The sequence below is a fragment of the Micropterus salmoides genome, unplaced genomic scaffold (assembly GCF_014851395.1).
Source record: "Micropterus salmoides isolate LMB-PRFRI ecotype aquatic unplaced genomic scaffold, ASM1485139v1 Ms_hic_scaffold_17, whole genome shotgun sequence".
Lineage (NCBI taxonomy): Eukaryota > Metazoa > Chordata > Actinopteri > Centrarchiformes > Centrarchidae > Micropterus > Micropterus salmoides.
This window is the reverse complement of record NW_024040817.1, coordinates 25,618,779-25,636,827: the sequence shown is the minus strand read 5'-3', so window position 1 is coordinate 25,636,827 and position 18,049 is coordinate 25,618,779. Positions and strand designations below refer to the sequence as shown.

The 18,049-nt window shown below is 40.7% G+C and overlaps 1 protein-coding gene across 4 annotated transcripts in view; it reads left to right on the top strand.

The window, feature by feature from the left end:
• adcy2b (adenylate cyclase 2b (brain)) overlaps nucleotides 1-17,947 on the top strand; it is a 45,605-nt gene extending 27,658 nt beyond the window's left edge. Inside the window, exons 10-25 of one of the 4 annotated variants that reach the window (XM_038725093.1) lie at nucleotides 2,158-2,334; nucleotides 2,426-2,466; nucleotides 2,559-2,639; nucleotides 3,653-3,722; nucleotides 4,041-4,138; nucleotides 4,815-4,899; nucleotides 7,330-7,470; nucleotides 8,911-9,063; nucleotides 9,860-10,044; nucleotides 11,953-12,037; nucleotides 14,032-14,190; nucleotides 14,849-14,995; nucleotides 15,213-15,320; nucleotides 16,683-16,797; nucleotides 16,883-17,007; nucleotides 17,095-17,947. In XM_038725093.1, coding sequence (XP_038581021.1) covers nucleotides 2,158-2,334; nucleotides 2,426-2,466; nucleotides 2,559-2,639; nucleotides 3,653-3,722; nucleotides 4,041-4,138; nucleotides 4,815-4,899; nucleotides 7,330-7,470; nucleotides 8,911-9,063; nucleotides 9,860-10,044; nucleotides 11,953-12,037; nucleotides 14,032-14,190; nucleotides 14,849-14,995; nucleotides 15,213-15,320; nucleotides 16,683-16,797; nucleotides 16,883-17,007; nucleotides 17,095-17,247 — 1,923 coding nt within the window. In that variant the 3' untranslated portion in view covers nucleotides 17,248-17,947. Of the gene's footprint in view, nucleotides 1-2,157; nucleotides 2,335-2,425; nucleotides 2,467-2,558; nucleotides 2,640-3,652; nucleotides 3,723-4,040; nucleotides 4,139-4,814; nucleotides 4,900-7,329; nucleotides 7,471-8,910; nucleotides 9,064-9,859; nucleotides 10,045-11,952; nucleotides 12,038-14,031; nucleotides 14,191-14,848; nucleotides 14,996-15,212; nucleotides 15,321-16,682; nucleotides 16,798-16,882; nucleotides 17,008-17,094 lie in introns of those variants that run through there. The other 3 variants (XM_038725095.1, XM_038725094.1, XR_005445096.1) reach the window with 3 other exon arrangements.
• Nucleotides 17,948-18,049: the final 102 nt, after the last annotated feature.

Below are 18,049 nucleotides of genomic sequence, written 5' to 3'. Positions count from 1 at the left end.
GTGTGCCATGCCGTAATAACAATGATGATGATTACTTCAATTAAGGTCAGTGATTATACCATTATCATAACTCTATCATAAAAGTGAGACTTTCACCTGCTGCTGGTGAACTCACTGTTATACAGCGCTGCATAAGCTATTAGACATTGTTTTTGTAGCTAGCATAGTTTCCTAATGCAGTTTTAACTTGGCTAACTGTCCTAATGGCTGAGGTGAGGTTATTTTGTCAGCATCGTGTTGGCTAATCCCACGCTGCTGTGAAAATTACTTGTAGGCTACTTGTACATGAGTATGAGTTGTGTACTCCATTGCCACCTCTCATCACCATGGAGTCAGTAAATGATTGCACGTGAGTACACTGATTAATTTGCACTGGTACACTTATCTACGGCACATACCACTCAGCTGGTTTGGGGGAATATTACAGTAGGTACACATGTTATATGGAAGCATGGTGTATTGACGAGGGGTGTCAAAAATGCCCGGGCCCATTTTTTGTCCCAGTCCAGTCCTGATAAGAATGTCAGTAAAAGAAGAAGAATCTATCTGTGCTGACATACTTGACACATTTTATCAGTGGACAACATGTTTCCAAGATTTCCTCTGCTGAGTTGTTCAGTTTTGAAATGAGACGCTATTTGGGCAATCATACAAGCTGCATGCTGCGTTTTTATTAGCACTCTCTGTGCTCTGTATTAGTGAATTTCACAAGAGATCAAGATTGACACTAACCAATCAGATTGTCTAGGATGCCATACTACATGCAGCCTTACATTAATTAAGTAAACCAGCAGTCTTCCCGGAGCCTCTGGGTATTTCAATTGTGGTAACTTCTTGTCTTCTTACAACATAACATTATGACCTTATAGGAGGTCTCTGCAAAATATGACAAGATGCTACACTGTGTCCTTTATTTACCGTAATAGAGATGAGTTTTCAATCTCCTTTCAGATATTGCAAAAGGGCTGTGGGTGCACAGTGACATTTTCAAGAAGCCCTGAATTGGTCAAGGCCAAATAAGGAGCATGGGTCGCAGGAGGTATCATCTCCACCATCATTGTCATTGCTATTGATTGTCACTGTCACAGCTGTTCAGTACACCCGCGGGAAATGAACACCGCCATTATGGACGGTGTCTATTTCAATTTTCACAGGCTTATGTGCCATGTTTGGCCCGTCACAATACCCATCTCCATCAGCAAGTGCAATAAATAACCAGAAGAATGGAACAAGGAACATCATCTGACAAATCACCCATGATTTTCCCTAAAAGTTGGTAAAAGAAGAAATCAATTCACTTTCACTGCTGTATGGCTTTATGCAGGCCAGTGAAGTGGAGTGGTGTTTGTCAGAGAGAAGCACTCAGCATACATGCCAAAATAAAAGGATAGCTGCAGCATTCTCCAAAAGTGTTTTAAGTAGTTCAGAACATCGACAGGCAGGTCACAGATTTCAAGAGCTGTCAATTGACCAGTGTTCCCAAAGTACCCAGTCCTTTTTACTTTACACCTACTGAGTGGGAAATAAAGGTTTGTACATGTTATGTTTGTACTAAGTTATGTAGACCATTCTAATTTGTTTTAAATGGTAACTTACGTGGTCTTACGAGATATTGACATTGTGAATTGGCATTTGACATTTCACTTTCATTAAATGTATTGTACACCTACGTTAATCACAATCGTTGTTTGCATGACATTAATTAACAAAGTGTGTTTTAAAAACATTCACAATGAGAGTAAATTACTTAAAACTGAAATTGATGGCGGTCTCAGATTTACAGGTATGAACATAGATTACGAAAGTGTTTAAGCGAGATCATGTAACTTTTGAAACAACAAAACTTGGTATCTGTAAGCAATAAAATCAATATATATAGTCAGGGGTTTTGAGGGTGAAACTTAATCGGTCTGTTAAGACCAGTATCTTATGTTAGCTAACGTTAACTAACTTTAGATAGATTAGGGTAAAATGGACATTACGGAGTCAATTTGCTGACTTGCTGACTCTTTTCTACCACATCACATGTTTCCAGTCCACAGTGGCCGCTGTGCAGCAAAAGTGACATAGTCTCACTCGGCTGGGCCGGAGTCATTCCACTCGCAAAGAAATGTCAACGATCACCTGCGAGCTTGTCTATTCCTGTTGTTTCCCCAGACTGAAAAGCACAGCCCTCTGTTGGGTGTGCGGTCTCGTCCCTCTCTGGATGGTGGGAAGATGAGGGCGTCTGTCAGAATGACCCGATACCTGGAGTCCTGGGGTGCTGCCAAGCCCTTCGCCAACCTTCACCATCGAGATAGCATGACTACAGACAATGGCAAGATCAACACAACTGTGAGTACAATGCAGTGCTCTCTGTGTTTCAAACACACACACAAAGATGCTATCAGTCATGAGTAACTGAATGGTCTCATTGCTGTCTCAGGACGTTCCAATGGGGCAGTACCACTTCCAGAGGCGAGAGAGGTGAGCTAGGACCATTACTGCATTTATAACACATTTATAGGAGCACTTTTATTCTGTGTCCATGTTTAAATCCCTCCTCCTGTCGATCCCAGGTCCAAATCACAAAGGAGGAGGTTTGAGGAGGAACTCAATGAGCGAATGATTCGCACCATCGACGGCATTAACTCGCAGAAGTAAGCATCATATCTGCTGGACATCCTATTTCTGCATCACTTTTGACAATACAGTAGTACTTGACAGTACTTAGTGGTAGAAACATCAGCTTCTACGCTCTGCTCTCTGATTGTGGTACTGTAGTTATTATATATGGAGCCATAACTGACTTAAGCCACATTTCCACCAAACACTTTTGGTATAGTACCCTTGAACTGCACTGCAGACAGGACTCTTAAATGTACACGGTTTGTTACTGGATGGAGCCGCATCAACCACGACAGCAGTGTGATATGATATCTAATGCGACACTGTAAACAAAGGAACACAATGGAGAACATTGAATGTTTCGTGTTTCTCTGTATGTACTGTTTATTACACCAAGGGGACTTTGTGTGGAGTCTTTGTCTCAGTCGATGGGATGGCATGTTTGAAAAACTGGAATGGAATGGTTCTGTTGGTACCATCCACAACATTTGCCAATGGAAACACAAAATATCGGTTCTATTGTGTAATGAACTTAAGATGCAGGTTTTATCCTGTTTAATAGATGTGACAAAGCAGTTTTATTGGCAACATATTAACATAATAAGGATGTAAATTACAGTTATTTCCTGTGTTGTCCTTTTATAAGGCATTTTAGATAATAAATAGCCACAATGCTGAGATATTTTTTTCAAGTGAACAGTATTTTTAATGTAATTTACACCCAAGAGAGTTACTGGCCAGGTGCACCGCCCCCAGTTGCACTAATACAGCCTCTGCCTACCAGGACCTGAAGGGCAAACCAAAGTGCAACCAGCAAACCAGGGCAAGACAAACCCACCAGCTATGGCAGAGCCAGAGGGCCGACGCACCAAGAAAAAGCTGGCTTTATTCACTTGTCTTTGCACAATTTAAAATGTAATTCAGTTCATACATTAGTATTTGGTTCATTGCAGCACCATGAGGAGTTTTCAGATACCACATAACACAACCGAGAGCCTGGTCCCACTGTGTTGTGTGATTCTGTGTATTTCGCTTGTGTCTTCAGACAGTGGCTGAAGTCTGAGGACATCCAGAGGATCTCATTGTTCTTTCACAACAAAGCTCTGGAGAAAGAGGTAGGTGAATGCATACAAACCAGCAGCCAGCATTGTGCACAGGGGAAACAAATCAATGGATCTGTATTGTTCTGTTATCAGTGAAACAGAAGTCATGAGGAGGTTGTGCAACCTGACAGGACACAGACTGTTCACTATGTATTCCATACTACAACTTATACTCATTTCGACATTTGTCTAATTTATGGGTTGCTGTTGCTTCATTCCACACATAAGCTGATATATTTTGATTTTGTACATGCTCAGTGTTGATGCCTTAGTATGTTTTACTGCTGCTACATTACACATCCTCATATGTGCCATATCTTCTCTCAACAGTACAGATCCACGACATTACCAGCCTTCAAGTACTATGTCACCTGCGCCTGCCTCATATTCTGCTGTATATTCATCGTGCAGATCCTCGTCTTGCCGAAGTAAGTCTGCACCACTTTACAGGATTTGCACTGCACAGTCCCCCATAGCATCAGCAAACTCCAGCTGTGGCGGCAGGTTGAAGTGAAAAAGCCATTTGACGCCAGCTGTCTCATCAACAGAACCACACTGAAATGAAAGAGGCAGGGGAGCAAGAGGCAGAATGCTAAAAAGCAGGTCGAGATGAAAGGGCACCATGTCTGGTAGTGATTATAGATCAGGTGAATCAAAGTGTGTCGTCTCTTTAATGGCGGGGGAGAGAAATTCACAGCCATGCTAATTTATTGCCTCTGGGAGCCAAAGGTGTAAATCAGCATCTGAGAGGCCATTGATTGTTTAATTCACCTCTCTCTCGCTCTCTTTATCTTTGCTCTGTGTGTCGCCGCATCGCTCCGCACATTTAGACGTGACATCATCTGTTTAATGGCAGCGATCCTTAAATCAGCCATACTGTGTTCCTCCTTAGAAAAAGTGCTACGTGAATGCAGCTGCACTATGAAGCACATACAGTATGCTACTGTACAAGCCACGGTTGTGCTTACTCAGTGTAAATGGATTGGAGGTCTGAGGTAGAATACATTAGAACCTTCATTACATTTATTGCCCAGGATGGCACTGCAGAAGGCCGAAAGGTGCCAAGAGGGTTTAGAGTAATGTGTGTGTGTGTGTGTGTTGCAGAACTGCTGTGCTGGGGATCTCCTTTGGCCTGACATTCCTGCTGTTGGCTTTGATCCTGCTCCTTTGCTTTGCTGGTCACGTTCTGGTGGGTTTACATGGATTTATCAATGTGTATACACACACACACACACACGCCAAATCTGTGTTAAGAGTGAGAAATCCTGTACGCACATAGTCCAGTTGTCTTCTATTTGCTGATGACACAGTCCTTTTCCTACAAGTACATGTCATTAACACTTCGCCTTCGGAAGTTTCCTGTAGAAATGCCTATGCCATAATAATCTATCCATCAGAACTGATGTATTCCCACTCTGCAGACAGTCATGCAACACTGAGTCTGTCAAACAAAATTACATTACACAAAATTGCATATGTCTTGATATATGTCTGTGACGTATAAGTACTATATTATTATATACTTCATATACTATACATGCTATATGTAGTTTGCCTCAATCATTCAGAATATCTGCATTTGAAGCGTAAAGCAGTGTCTGACTTTCAATGTTCCAGAATATGATTTCATGTATAAATCTCCTATTTTGATCTCCTACGACAAAATGATGGAGAAAATTGTGAGCAGCTCAAAAGATACCCTCTGGACCCATTATAGTGCTGTACTATTGTAAAGTATTTACTTTCAGCAAACTACTGTGAAAAAGAAGGAAAGGTTGAATTCTCTATCTTTGCATTACCCATCTAATGTTTTATGTTTTTTTTCTATTTTGTTTTGACAAATATTGTTTAATTAAAGGCTTGTTTTTTTATCAGTTAATAATCTGGTAATTGTCTCAGCTGTTTGAGATTTGGCAGCAGCCTGTAGCTTTAGTATAAATATGTGTTGTGAATTTGATGCCTCACGTTGCATCTTCCCCGCGACCCTGTACACAGGATAAGCGGTTGACGATGGGTGAATGAATGGACGTTGCATCTCCAACAAGGGTGCATTCAGTCTTTCCTTTTCTTTCACACAAATTCATTTTCCTACACTCCTGTGTAGTAAGTGTGCATTAGACAACACTGAGTTCAACGTTAAAACTCTAAGAAGTTGCATCCTTTATCCTTCATCTAATGCCAAGATACATCTTGACAAGATAGATAAAGAACTTTTTACTGAAACTGGATGTAAGTGCCAAAACTAGACAACCGCCTGACAAAAACTGTATTGTAAATGTATTTGTACTGCCGCTGGCTTTTGTTTCGGCACCCATCATCTCACCTGAGCTATCCAACAAGCAACAAACTATGTATAAATAATCAAAAACAACTATGATGAAAAGAAAAAAATCGATTTCATGTCATAGTTAGTACTTCTAAACCTTCTTTAAGCACAAATATTGACTCTAAGAACCAGGGGTTAAGAAAAATTTTACTCGAGTCACGCAGCTGTAATGTATAATGTTACTTTCTGCTGTTTAGCCATTTAGATAATAATTAAATCACTTGTTCTATATACAGAGTGTATTTTTTGAAGGGCTGACCAGATGTGTCCAACAGCAGTTTGTTGTTGTCTGAACACTGTATCAACTGCAGCCACTCTATGTGAGATTTATATCAGCTAACCAACCTTTTATTTTCCTTTATACAAGACGTCATCCTTCAGTTCACTGCTGTGGTTTGTTATCCAGCACAAGTGCAGGGATAGGTGTTGTTAACAAGCTGCTACAGCTACCTATCACAAGTGTTTTATGGACAATAAATTAATGATTTCTCCTTTTAAGAGCCCATTTTCCTCCTTCTTCCATTTTTTACTGTCACCCAGTAAGTGGGTTACGTCTCATTAAAGGGGGATTATCACTAACCTTGGGTCTGCCCTTACCTAGACCCAGCTTTCTGCACTGCTTCAATAAGAACCATTTATTTAATACTAAACATGTTCTTCTTGAAAGTCGCCATAGTCACTGGTGAAAAAACACAATTGACTACTGAGAGGCCCTGTGTGTGTGTGTGTGTGTGTGTGTGTGTGTGTGTGTGTGTGTGTGTGTGCTTAAGCTCCATGCGCCAATTGGGTTTGTGTAAGTAATTATTAATGGGTCATATTATAGTTAAAGAACGTGCTCTGTTCATCTGTGAAAGAGTGCATCACACGGCTATTGCGATCAAACGCATTTCTTGGAAAATGTCTTTTCAAGTCAAATGAGCTTAGCTGTTGCTACGAAGAAAGCGCCACTGCATCCACCTGACAGAAAACCTCAAGGAAGATAAAAAACTCTTGAGTATTTTTTTCAACAAAAGGTAATGTCACTACTCCAGTTGATTTTTAATGATGCACCGCCTTGTTTGTCATATATGTGATAGATGAGCCTTGGTCCTATACTTCCTGGCTTTGTTTTAAATCTGATGAGACGTAGTAAAAATCGACGGAGCTGCGCTATAAAAATAACGACCAGACGTATCATTTTCTAGTAGTTTGAGCAGGAAGAATATTAATTGTTTGCTACAGAGAGGTGTGCTTTGGGTCTGTCCTCTGCTTCTTCCTGTTCTAACTATCCCTTCTCTTTCTTTGCATCCTCAGCAGGGAAGGAAGGGGTCCTTCTGCTCTTTGACCTGGTTCCCAACTTCCTCCCACATCATTGTCACCAATAATCCCTGGCTGCGATTGGTCCTCACCATGACGACCACTGCTCTCATATTGGTGATGGCCGTCTTCAATATGGTGAGAAGCCGCAGGTTAAGATGTTGTAGATGTGTTTGGTCGCCTGATGTATTAGGTGATTGTGGAACAGTCTAAGTCACTGCATGTCCTAACAGTAGCTGCAATAGTACAGTGGAAATAATATAATCTTTGATTATTTAATTTGATTTAAGTCATACTGAGGAGAAAAGTACTACCATTAACGTAATGCTGCTAGAGCCAAGGCACCTTTAAAATGACATTTCAACAGTAAAACATTCCTGCAAGTTATATTTTAATAAATCACTTAAACAGAGTGCTGTTATGCAAAAAAAGAAAACACACTGAATTATAGTTAATTGTTTAATATTTCTCCAACATAAGATCCTCTTGACTGTATTTCATAGCTATAGTCTGATTATAACACCAAATGTAACACTTTCAATGATGTCCATAACTGCATCATGCAGTACTTAAGCAATATGCAATATAGAAGTTGCTATAAGCCTTCATAATACATATCATTGTTTTATAAGATGGCTGTACTTGAGGTTGAGTAGCAGTAGTGTTTATAATTTATGGAAGATTTAACATGAAACGTAAAGTCTGCCATGGTAAGCCTACTGTTGTGCTTCATCAGCATTATTTATGGTCACATTACTGCTTGTCAAATTTCTTTTAAAGTTACATTATTGTCATGCGACAGAGAAAAAAAAACTGTATCAAAAGTGCAATTAATCCCCACAGCTCATGTGGTGTAGTTGTTAAAATTTTACTCACAAAAAAAGAATCAGAACATTTAACCTGTGCATCTCTGAACCATTCGATAAGAAGAACAGCTAATTGACACAGGCTACAAAACACCAGAAAATGTTTAACGTGTTTGTATTTGAATCCCACATTTTTTTGATTATCTACCGTGGTCGCAGATTATTGTGACTATCCTTTTATTTATTGCTATAGGTGCTAGAGGTATTGCACCTGGTGATGCACACAGGAGGAACGCTTGTTTAAAAATGATCAGCTAAGTATCAGAATCAAAAATCGGTTTATTGCCAAGTAGGTTTTCACATACAAGGAATTTGTCTTGGTATTTAGGTGCATAATGCCCACAATAAACATGTGTAATTGTCTCATTTAAACAAAAAAAAGAAAAGACCCAGGGACATGTACTGAATAGAGATATTTAAATTCAGTGACCTGAAGACTTATGTTCTCTTCTAACTCAACCCTGTGAAGATTAAAATGATAGAGGCTTTATAGGAAGTGTTGCTACACTCAGCTATATCCAGCTCTGCTGATCTCTCCAAATTATGAAAACATAATTTCACAGTTTTTTAGCCTGAGACTGGTTAATTTAGTAACTTGTCGTCAGGGCAAATTTTCACTCAGCAAACGGAATGTAAATCAGTTCTGGCTGCTGAGACAGTTAAGCGATGGGTCAAACGTTTTGCCCTCCATCCTTTCTGTTTTGTTTGTTAGTTCTTTGTGGAGGATCCGGGAGGATCCGGGGAAGACGAACTGACAACTACTCCACCTGAAGTCCTGATAACTACTCCACCTGTGAATCTAACTAATTCCAGCCTGTTGGACTACACGGAAGAAAACACAGGAGAAAACAAGTTTTATCTGCCAGTAAGTACAACAGAGAGAGGTCAACAGCATGAGCTGGGAAGAAGATAAATATTACTGACCACCAGAATTCAAAAAGCAGCTTTAATGTCTGTACAGTTATCTAAATGATTTATCTAAAACTGCAAAAACTGATACGTGTGCTTATACTAATTCTTCACAGCCCATACTGTACTACATTTTGTTCTTTAATTGTCAATAGACGCATTTTGCTCACATGTTGGTGTGAACACAGAACCATGTGGTCAGCTGTGTCTCTTTACCATGAAAAAAAAATGATTCTAAGACACGGCATGCTTTCCCCCCCCCCAGTTTTACAAGGAAACTTTTGTGCAGCCGTTTCAAATCTCTTAAGTTTTCACACCAAGCAAGGAAAAAAAGGCATCGTATTGGGGAATTCTTAAAGCTCAAAGCTTTCATTCATTGTCCTGTTTACTCTTAATGGGCACAGTCGAGGCTTACAGAATTACCATTAGTTCTTTCTTTGGTATTACATAAACAAAATGTGTGTTGGATAAGAATAATGACACATTCTTATGTCAGTATGCAAACTCTGGTTCTGTTCTTGCTTCCTAACCACACAGTATGTTGGCTGAGCAGCACATTTACTGAGAACACAGAACAAATAAAGCTACGTTTTTTTTTTTCTTCTTTAGCTTGATACATGCGTCGTGCGTGACACAAATCTTCATGACGAGGTCGCGTACCAGGGTTATCTAGTGCAGAGGCCGCGCGGTGCTTCAGCTCTAGAGAAAAGGTGTTTGGTCACCATGTTCTCTTCCTCTCTTTCTGTCTCCAGTACTTCATCTACTGCTGTATACTGGGCCTGGTGTCGTGCTCGGTGTTCCTGAGGATCAACTATGAGCTGAAGATGGTGGTGATGCTGGTTGCCGTGGTGATCTACAACATCATCATCCTCCAGACACATGCCTCCCTGCTGGATGGATTTAGCGAAGCGCTGTACCCCACAGTTACGCTGGAAAGGTACCTGCAAACACTCCCTCTCTCTCTCGCTCTCTCTCTGTCTTCTCTGCTTTAGGCAGTAATGAAACAATTATTAGGCCCACTTAAGGTCAATGCTATCTGCTTGAAACACCACCCCCGACCCTGCCGCCTGCTCGCATGAGGTGAGCAGAGCCTATTAAAATGACTAAGGAGACTGTACCCTGGTCTTGAGGGAACTACTGAGGTAGCAATATCCCATATGACTGTCGATCAAGTGTAACCCCCGGAGAGTCAGGATGATGAGTGGCAGAATGAGATACAGCAGTTTGTGTTGATGGAGCTGAATTCATTTTTTCACATTTGACTGACAGCTGGAGTCTCAGTGCTGAAAAAAAAATCCCATTATGCAGAAAGTTTTCAGAGCGCTCAGAAAGACTGGTGAAAATTTTTATTTTTTTCTCCAGCTCTCATGTTTCTCTCTTTGTTTCTCTTTCAAACCTCAGCTTTATAAACATGACATACTGTTGCTGTCAAAGAACTGGGCCATATAAATAAGAAAAGTTATATTATGCAGTGCTAAATGAAAAGGAAATACGCCAGGACTGTCGAATAAAGCGTTTTTCATGGCAAACATCAATTTACACTTCAGTTACCTTGAAAGATATCTTCATGGTAACCATGGCATGGTATTAGTTTGTATGTCTCACTGCAGTTTGTTGGACTGACTTCATATGGGTTTCTCCTCTAAAGTACTCCAGTAAAAGCTAGCATAATTTACTTTAATAAAAATAATTTACATAATTTTCATGGTCCACTTACTGTATATCTACATCAATAAGCAGGCACGTGAAAATGTTTAAAAGACCATTTGAGTTATTATTCATTTTTGTGTCTATTTACATACCACACATTATTGCTGATCATTTTCCAAGGCATACCATCATTTTAAACAAACATGTTTTTAAAAAAAGCAAGGAATCCTGTTCATTTACAGAGTAGCAGAGTTTAGCAGTCCATCCTAACGAACCTCATGTCCGCTTCAGTGTTGTGCCATTTACATAGTTCTTCATGGTAATGAGGCTCAGCCTTTAAAATTAGCCGGTCATTCTCCCCACATTATTACCACACAATACAGTAATTGCCATAAATTAAAGCAGATATGATGTTCTCTTGAAGAGTCTAAGTTGATTTTCACAATGCATTAAAATTAATTGAAAATAATGGCGGTAAGGCAGGCAGGAAAATTACATAGTGGCAGGAGTACATGGGTAAATGTTGAAGGGGGGAGGGGAGTTAGTTTTAATTCCATGATAGAAATTTTTATTTTAAATGCTGTTTTTCAAAATGTAGCCACCTCTTAGCTAGAGGAACTGAAATAAAAATCATATGCTGTACATTTTTGTTATAATGAAAATTAATAATGAAATAACAAAATGATTAATAAGAGCAACTAATTGTTGGTTCATTTATTAGTTGGTCTTTTTTATTTATTCATATAGATACACTTATTCTTATTGTCTGAAATCAAATCACAAATATAATTCCATTAAACAGCTGGTTGTTTTTAGTTACTCCATTCATCCGTCCATCGATCGTCAACCACTAATCCTGTGTCCTGTCGTGGGGGGCTGGAGCCTATCCCAGCTTACATTGGGCGAAATGCGGGGTACACCCTGAACAGGTCGCCAGTCCATCGCAGAGCACATGTTACTCAAACAGGAGGAAATAGTGCAGTAGTAGTAGTAGCATTTACGTGTTTTTGGACAACCATGAACCGGCACAGAGGAATATGCTATATCAAGCCTTTTCTAACAACAACTTATTAACAACAAGTTATTTTGATCAATTCATTGTTGGTTTTGTTGTTTTCATGGGATTTGTTGATCATACAGTATCACCAGATGATCAACATTGTTATAATTGTATTCTCTCTGTCCCTCTGAGCAGGCCAGGAGTTCTGAAGGATCTAAAGACGATGGGCTCTGTGTCTCTTTTCATCTTCTTCATCACCCTACTGGTATTAGCCAGGCAGGTCAGCAGTCTTCCTGCCCACCACAATGACATAACTAGACATCATTATGTAATAGTGACATACAGTACATAGCCTATGTTTTCATTGAAGTTAAAACTTTTTTGGGGTCATTCACTATACCCTCTTCATTAGCGCTGGCACAGAATCTTGTTTTACTGTTTTTCAAAGGATTTGATACCAGTGGATTTGAAATGATCTTCACTCTTTTCCACAACAAAATGTGGAAGCATGTGAACCTGCGTTCATGGATTTGGCTAAAAATGTTCAAAGATCAAAATTCTTGCTCCGATGCACATTTTTGTTGTGCTGGAGCAGCCAGCCTGGCCCTCTCCTCTGCATCCACGATCCGCACTTCATATGAGAACTAAACTCAGCTGACACAGATTTGGTGTGCATGTTTTATCTTTTCTGGAAAACCATCCATCAGCTCTGACCCCAAAGCAGATATTCTGGACAGAAAGACTCCCCCCAGAGCCTCTGTACCCAAAACTGGGGCTCCCCTGAGAGCCACAGCTCCATGTGTTGTTCTCATTCTGGGTCACTGTCACCAGATGGGAGGTGGGGCATTTGTTTTGGAAACAACTCTTTGTTACTGTCGTATCTTATTCCGTGCTGCGCTTTTATCAACGCTCTTCATGGGTAATTGGTTATGTCCGTCCGGATGCTGTTTGGGTATAAATTAGTGCAGTAAAATGCTTCATCAATTATCACCAGAATAATTCTGGAAACAGGTCAGAAGGTGTTAAAAGTGGCGTCACTCGAGGCCCTTGACGCAGAAGTTCGTAAATCAATGTCCAGAGATGAGGGCACAAGGCCTAAAACCATCCATTTTACACGCTTTTAGCCTGCTATCAACAAATTTGGCCTTGCAAAAAATTTCATCATCAACCCTAATGAGCTCATTTCTAGCCATTTAGTCAGAGGGAGGAGAAAGCAGGTTATCAGAACGAAGGCATCTGTAATTCATCCCTCAAGAACAGATGCGCGATGGAGCAAAGCTCATTTACAGGCTTGTTAGCTGGTTTCTCAACGGCGTCTGGAATGAGATTCGTTTCTCCTGGCCTACTTTCTAGACCAATGGAGGTACTGGAGTTCCTCTCACCACAAGAGAAGCAAGTGCTCGAACTGTACATACACATACATACACACAAAGAGTTCAGACTAAGTGTCCCAAAAGGGATGGAAGCTAGTCCATATTTCTATTTCAGCCTCAGGCAATGAGCACTATAGCACAAGATCTCTGCACAGCAGAATGGGTCTACGCTAAATTGGCACCATACTTTAATCTCAATGGGGAAAGTATTCAGTGTGCACATACATCATCCAGACTGCTAACAACACACATGAAATGTATTTCACAGGAGACGCTCCCACACACACACAGCCCACAGACAGCCTGGAGCTTTTCATATATATACGAGCATAATCATGGTGTATTCAGGGGACCCTGTCTGATGCACAAACACACACTCCTGGGATGTTTTGACCCCTGTTGATAGAAAACTTCCTCAAGCATAGAGAACTAAGCATATAAAGAAGTGTCTATCTTTTATGCAAAACAGTCCCGCCTGCTTACTATTTCCCTGGGCAGTGAGAGCAGAGCTTCTCACACAGTTTCATCATTGTCTTATTGGGACAATAATTTTCTATGAATACCATGCAAGCCCTTTAGTTTCAGTTGGTTATGTTTTCCCAGAAATCCTGCACAGGATCATTTAGTGGCAATGATTAGAGAATGATGCAGTCAGCCTATTTCTAAGAAATGCTATCATGGACTGAAGGACTACTGTAGTGGAGACTGATTCAGTTACTTTTGTGGCTTCTTTGATCCACCTCCAGGCCAAACGACAAACCAGAATTTAACTGACTGTTAAACAAATTTTCACTTTCGTTTCTTGATTTTGGTGTAGGTTTCTTCTGTGGCATGTAGCTTTGGCGCAGTGCTGGGTGTGAATGACGCAGGTATCTCTTTACTCTGTGTCCTCCTGTAACAGAATGAATATTACTGTAGGTTGGACTTCCTGTGGAGGGACAAGTTCAAGAGGGAGTGCGAGGAGATCGAAACCATGGAGAACCTCAATCGGGTTCTGCTGGAGAACGTCTTACCTGCTCACGTCGCCGAGCACTTCCTGGGACGCAACTGGAAAAACGAGGTGAATTCCCGAGAAATGTCTCACTATATCTATGTTGAGTTGTTGTACTTATCTTTTGTGTTTTATTCCCATCTATACTTTAAGGAACAGTTTGACATTTTAACTATCTGCAAGAAAGTATGTGAGTGAAAATATGTGATCAAATCTACATACTCTGTATGTTCTGTTGATTCACATCGTTTGTCAGCATATTCTTTTGTTTTCACAGCTGTTACATGTTGGTTGCATCATTTTCTTTCCCATTATACTTAAACGCATAAACGCAACACATTTTCTTGACATTTTCTTTGTTTCACTGTAGTAGCCTTTTTGTCTAACATACTTTCCATTCCAAAATTTCTTCTTCATTCGTTCCAGTGCTGTAAATGTTTGGTTACACTCGGTACTCTCATTTACTCTATTCATGCATCGGTTTTACTGTCTGTCTTTCTTATGATGAATTGCTGTGTTACTACTGTGGTGACCCAGTGTCCCCACAGAGATGATTGAAGTTTCATTTATGAGCCAGTGTCATTGTTCAGGGTATTCAGCTCACAGATTTTCTTATTGTAGTTGAGACTCATTGAAATTCACTCATTCATTCATCTTTAACTTCTCCTTACCAGTGTTCGACCAATACATCACATCCAACTGTTATCTTCTTCTTGCTTGTTATCAGGACCTTTATCATCAGTCATACGAGTCCGTGTGTGTGATGTTCGCCTCCATCCCAGACTTCAAAGAGTTTTATACTGAGTCTGATGTCAATAAGGAAGGACTGGAGTGCCTCCGTCTTCTCAACGAGATCATAGCAGACTTTGATGAGGTAAACTCCTCTCAGGCTGATAATCCTGGCTGTCAGACAATGTGGCAAAATAATGTCCCACTGCTTTTTTGAGACTCAGCCACACTGAGTGCTTGTCATCTGAATTAGCATAAGCACCCAGAAGCATGTAGATGTACCAGTAATTGGCCGCGAGCTGGTGTTATTTCTTACTCTTGTGTATGTTATGTTATGTACTGTGTTCTTGATTTGTCCTCAGCTGCTTTCCAAACCTAAGTTCAGCGGAGTGGAGAAGATAAAGACCATCGGTAGCACCTACATGGCTGCAACTGGACTCAATGTGACACCAGGACCAGAGTGCGCACAGGCACGCTTTTACACACATGCACACACAGATATCGCATGTGCGTGGACATAAATGGACAGCTACGCACAATGTTCGTTTCCTTCGCATTGGATACCAAGTGACTCTCACCTGATAAGGGTGAAGCTCCGGCTGCCCAGCTTTCAATAGAGCTCATATTTGATAATAGAAGAACAGGCAAAGAACAAGAGCCTTTTTTGCACATGGTCACCCCATTTCAGAGTGCCAAAACTGTTCTGGCAGCCTGAGCTCAATTTAATATTGAACTTGTCATTTTTTATTTATGGTCACAGAACAGCATGAAGCTTGAACATCAACGTATTTATTGCTGTCCAGACATTTGGAAGCTTTGTGTGGGTGTCGCTCCTGTGCTACGCATAACATTCAAGCATCAGTGATTCATTACTACGCTCATTTGAATACATCAGTGTAGTCACTGGAAGCAAATGAGATCATCAGTCAGAAATGTGGCAGCACATTTTTTTTGAAAAGAAATCCCCATGATTGGTAGAAAATCATTTGGTGCTTAATTGACAATTTGCTAAACCCCACCTTCCTTAGTTACAGTTGCTATGCCTGTCAAGCTTTTCCATTCTTGCGCCACACATAATGCAGTTTACACGGCAGATTTACTACTCTAAATTTGTAGTTATTTTTGTATCAGTGGGTATTTCATTTCACACAGAAGCAAATGTATTTGGAAAAGCTACACCGGGGTTTGTTTGTTTTATCATATTTTAAAATGGTATATTTCAGTTAAGAGGAAAGGTTTTAATGAATATGGAAAATGTAACGTTCTGTCAGGTAACAAGTTTGGCGGTTGCGTTAGCTGTTAGCATCCGGCTCCGAAACAGTGAACATGTCCTGATTGGGGCTTTTACTAACACACCCTCTAACCCTACAAAATAATGTAGCTACTGTTAAACTAATGATGTGCTCCTTGGCCTCTGTCACTACTGTAGGTAGTGTAGTGGACATGCAAATGTAGGCAGTTTTACAATACATCTTGCAATATACAGTGTTTAATCCATTCCTTATTAATTCCATTTTTTTCAGATTTTGAAAGATGATTTTAAAAATACGCCGCCCTCCAAACTCTTTAAATGCTGAGTGTTGCTCTTTCTAGTGCCCAATGCACACTTTCAACATGGTAGAGCCAATCAAAACCAATCAACGGAAACTTGAAAGACACGACCAATGATAATAATTCCACTACATGAAATTGCCAGTCATGGTGATCATTATGTACAGTATTTAGAGCCATCCCAAAGTTATTACTGTTAACTTGACAATGACATATTGAGGTCCAAACATGGCTCAGATAGCACTTTTGATTTATCTTCTCCCCCTCTGCCTTTCCCTCAGGAACATGACCGACAGTACATGCACATTGGCACCATGGTGGAGTTTGCCTTTGCTCTTGTAGGGAAGCTAGATGTCATCAACAAACACTCCTTCAATGACTTCCGACTCCGAATTGGTGAGAACATTTCTTCACAGCACAAAAGTTAAAGTTGATATGTGATTATTCTCACAGACACATGTGAGTTGCTATTTCTTGCTAGGGATAAACCATGGGCCAGTGATTGCAGGGGTCATTGGAGCCCAGAAACCTCAGTATGACATCTGGGGAAACAGTGTGAATGTGGCCAGTAGGATGGAGACCACGGGGGTACTGGGAAAAATACAGGTGAGACATCTTACACAGTACAGGTGCATGTCTTCCAGCGTGCTAGTAAACCTCTTACTCTGGTCATGTTTCTTTCTTTCTGTACAGGTAACAGAGGAGACAAGTCATATCTTGTCAACACTAGGGTACATGTGTTCATGTCGAGGCATTATCAACGTGAAGGGCAAAGGAGAGCTGAAGACCTACTTTGTTCACACAGAGATGACGCGATCTCTGTCACAAGGGACTGTGATGCCTTGAGCGAGCCACACTAACCGAACGAGCAAGACTTGAGAACACAGTCACACACACACGCAGTGGCCGTAGAGATGATCCGTCATGCTCCGTAACTATCCCCATTACCAGAAGCCAGCAGTACAATGGATAGACAACTGTTGAGAACCAGTTTTGTCCTTAGCAACACAATGTGGAGCAGGGCCGGGGTGCACCGCCACAGTCCTTCAACGCTGCATTTTGGACAGATTTTACATCACGAGTGTAACAAGGACTTCGCTCTGAGGAGTCACTTCACTGTCTAAAGGAGTGCCTGACTAAAGAGGGGTTTGCTAAATAAGTGCAGCTCTTGAGGACCGCAGTCACCCATCTGTACAATAGTAGGGTTGTGGAGCTAATTACCCATGCCAGCATTGCAGTGCTTCAGAGCCTTATACTTGACTGAGCTCCATTTTATTCCAAATGGATGTTACAATAGTTTATTGTCATATAGAGCAGTTGATGCCAACAAATCACCAGTGTGATGGGTAGTTTGCCAAAACCTGTGAACTGTATTTATAGCTTCTTGAGCTGCGTTTGTGTCCCACTGTAGAGTAGGTTGACTCAAGCACAGGATTCATGAGGAAAATCTTTTTTATAAGCCATCTGGATCCAAACCAACAGCAATGCGTGTAAATGCTCACTGCCATCATTTTGTTATTCATTAAACATTTGTATATAAATTGAGGTCCTCTGTCTGCGTGTGTTTGTTTCGGCGCTTTAAACACAAGTGCACCATGAAAGACCCATCACAGTATAAACATTCACAGCATGTGCTCACAGTAGAGTC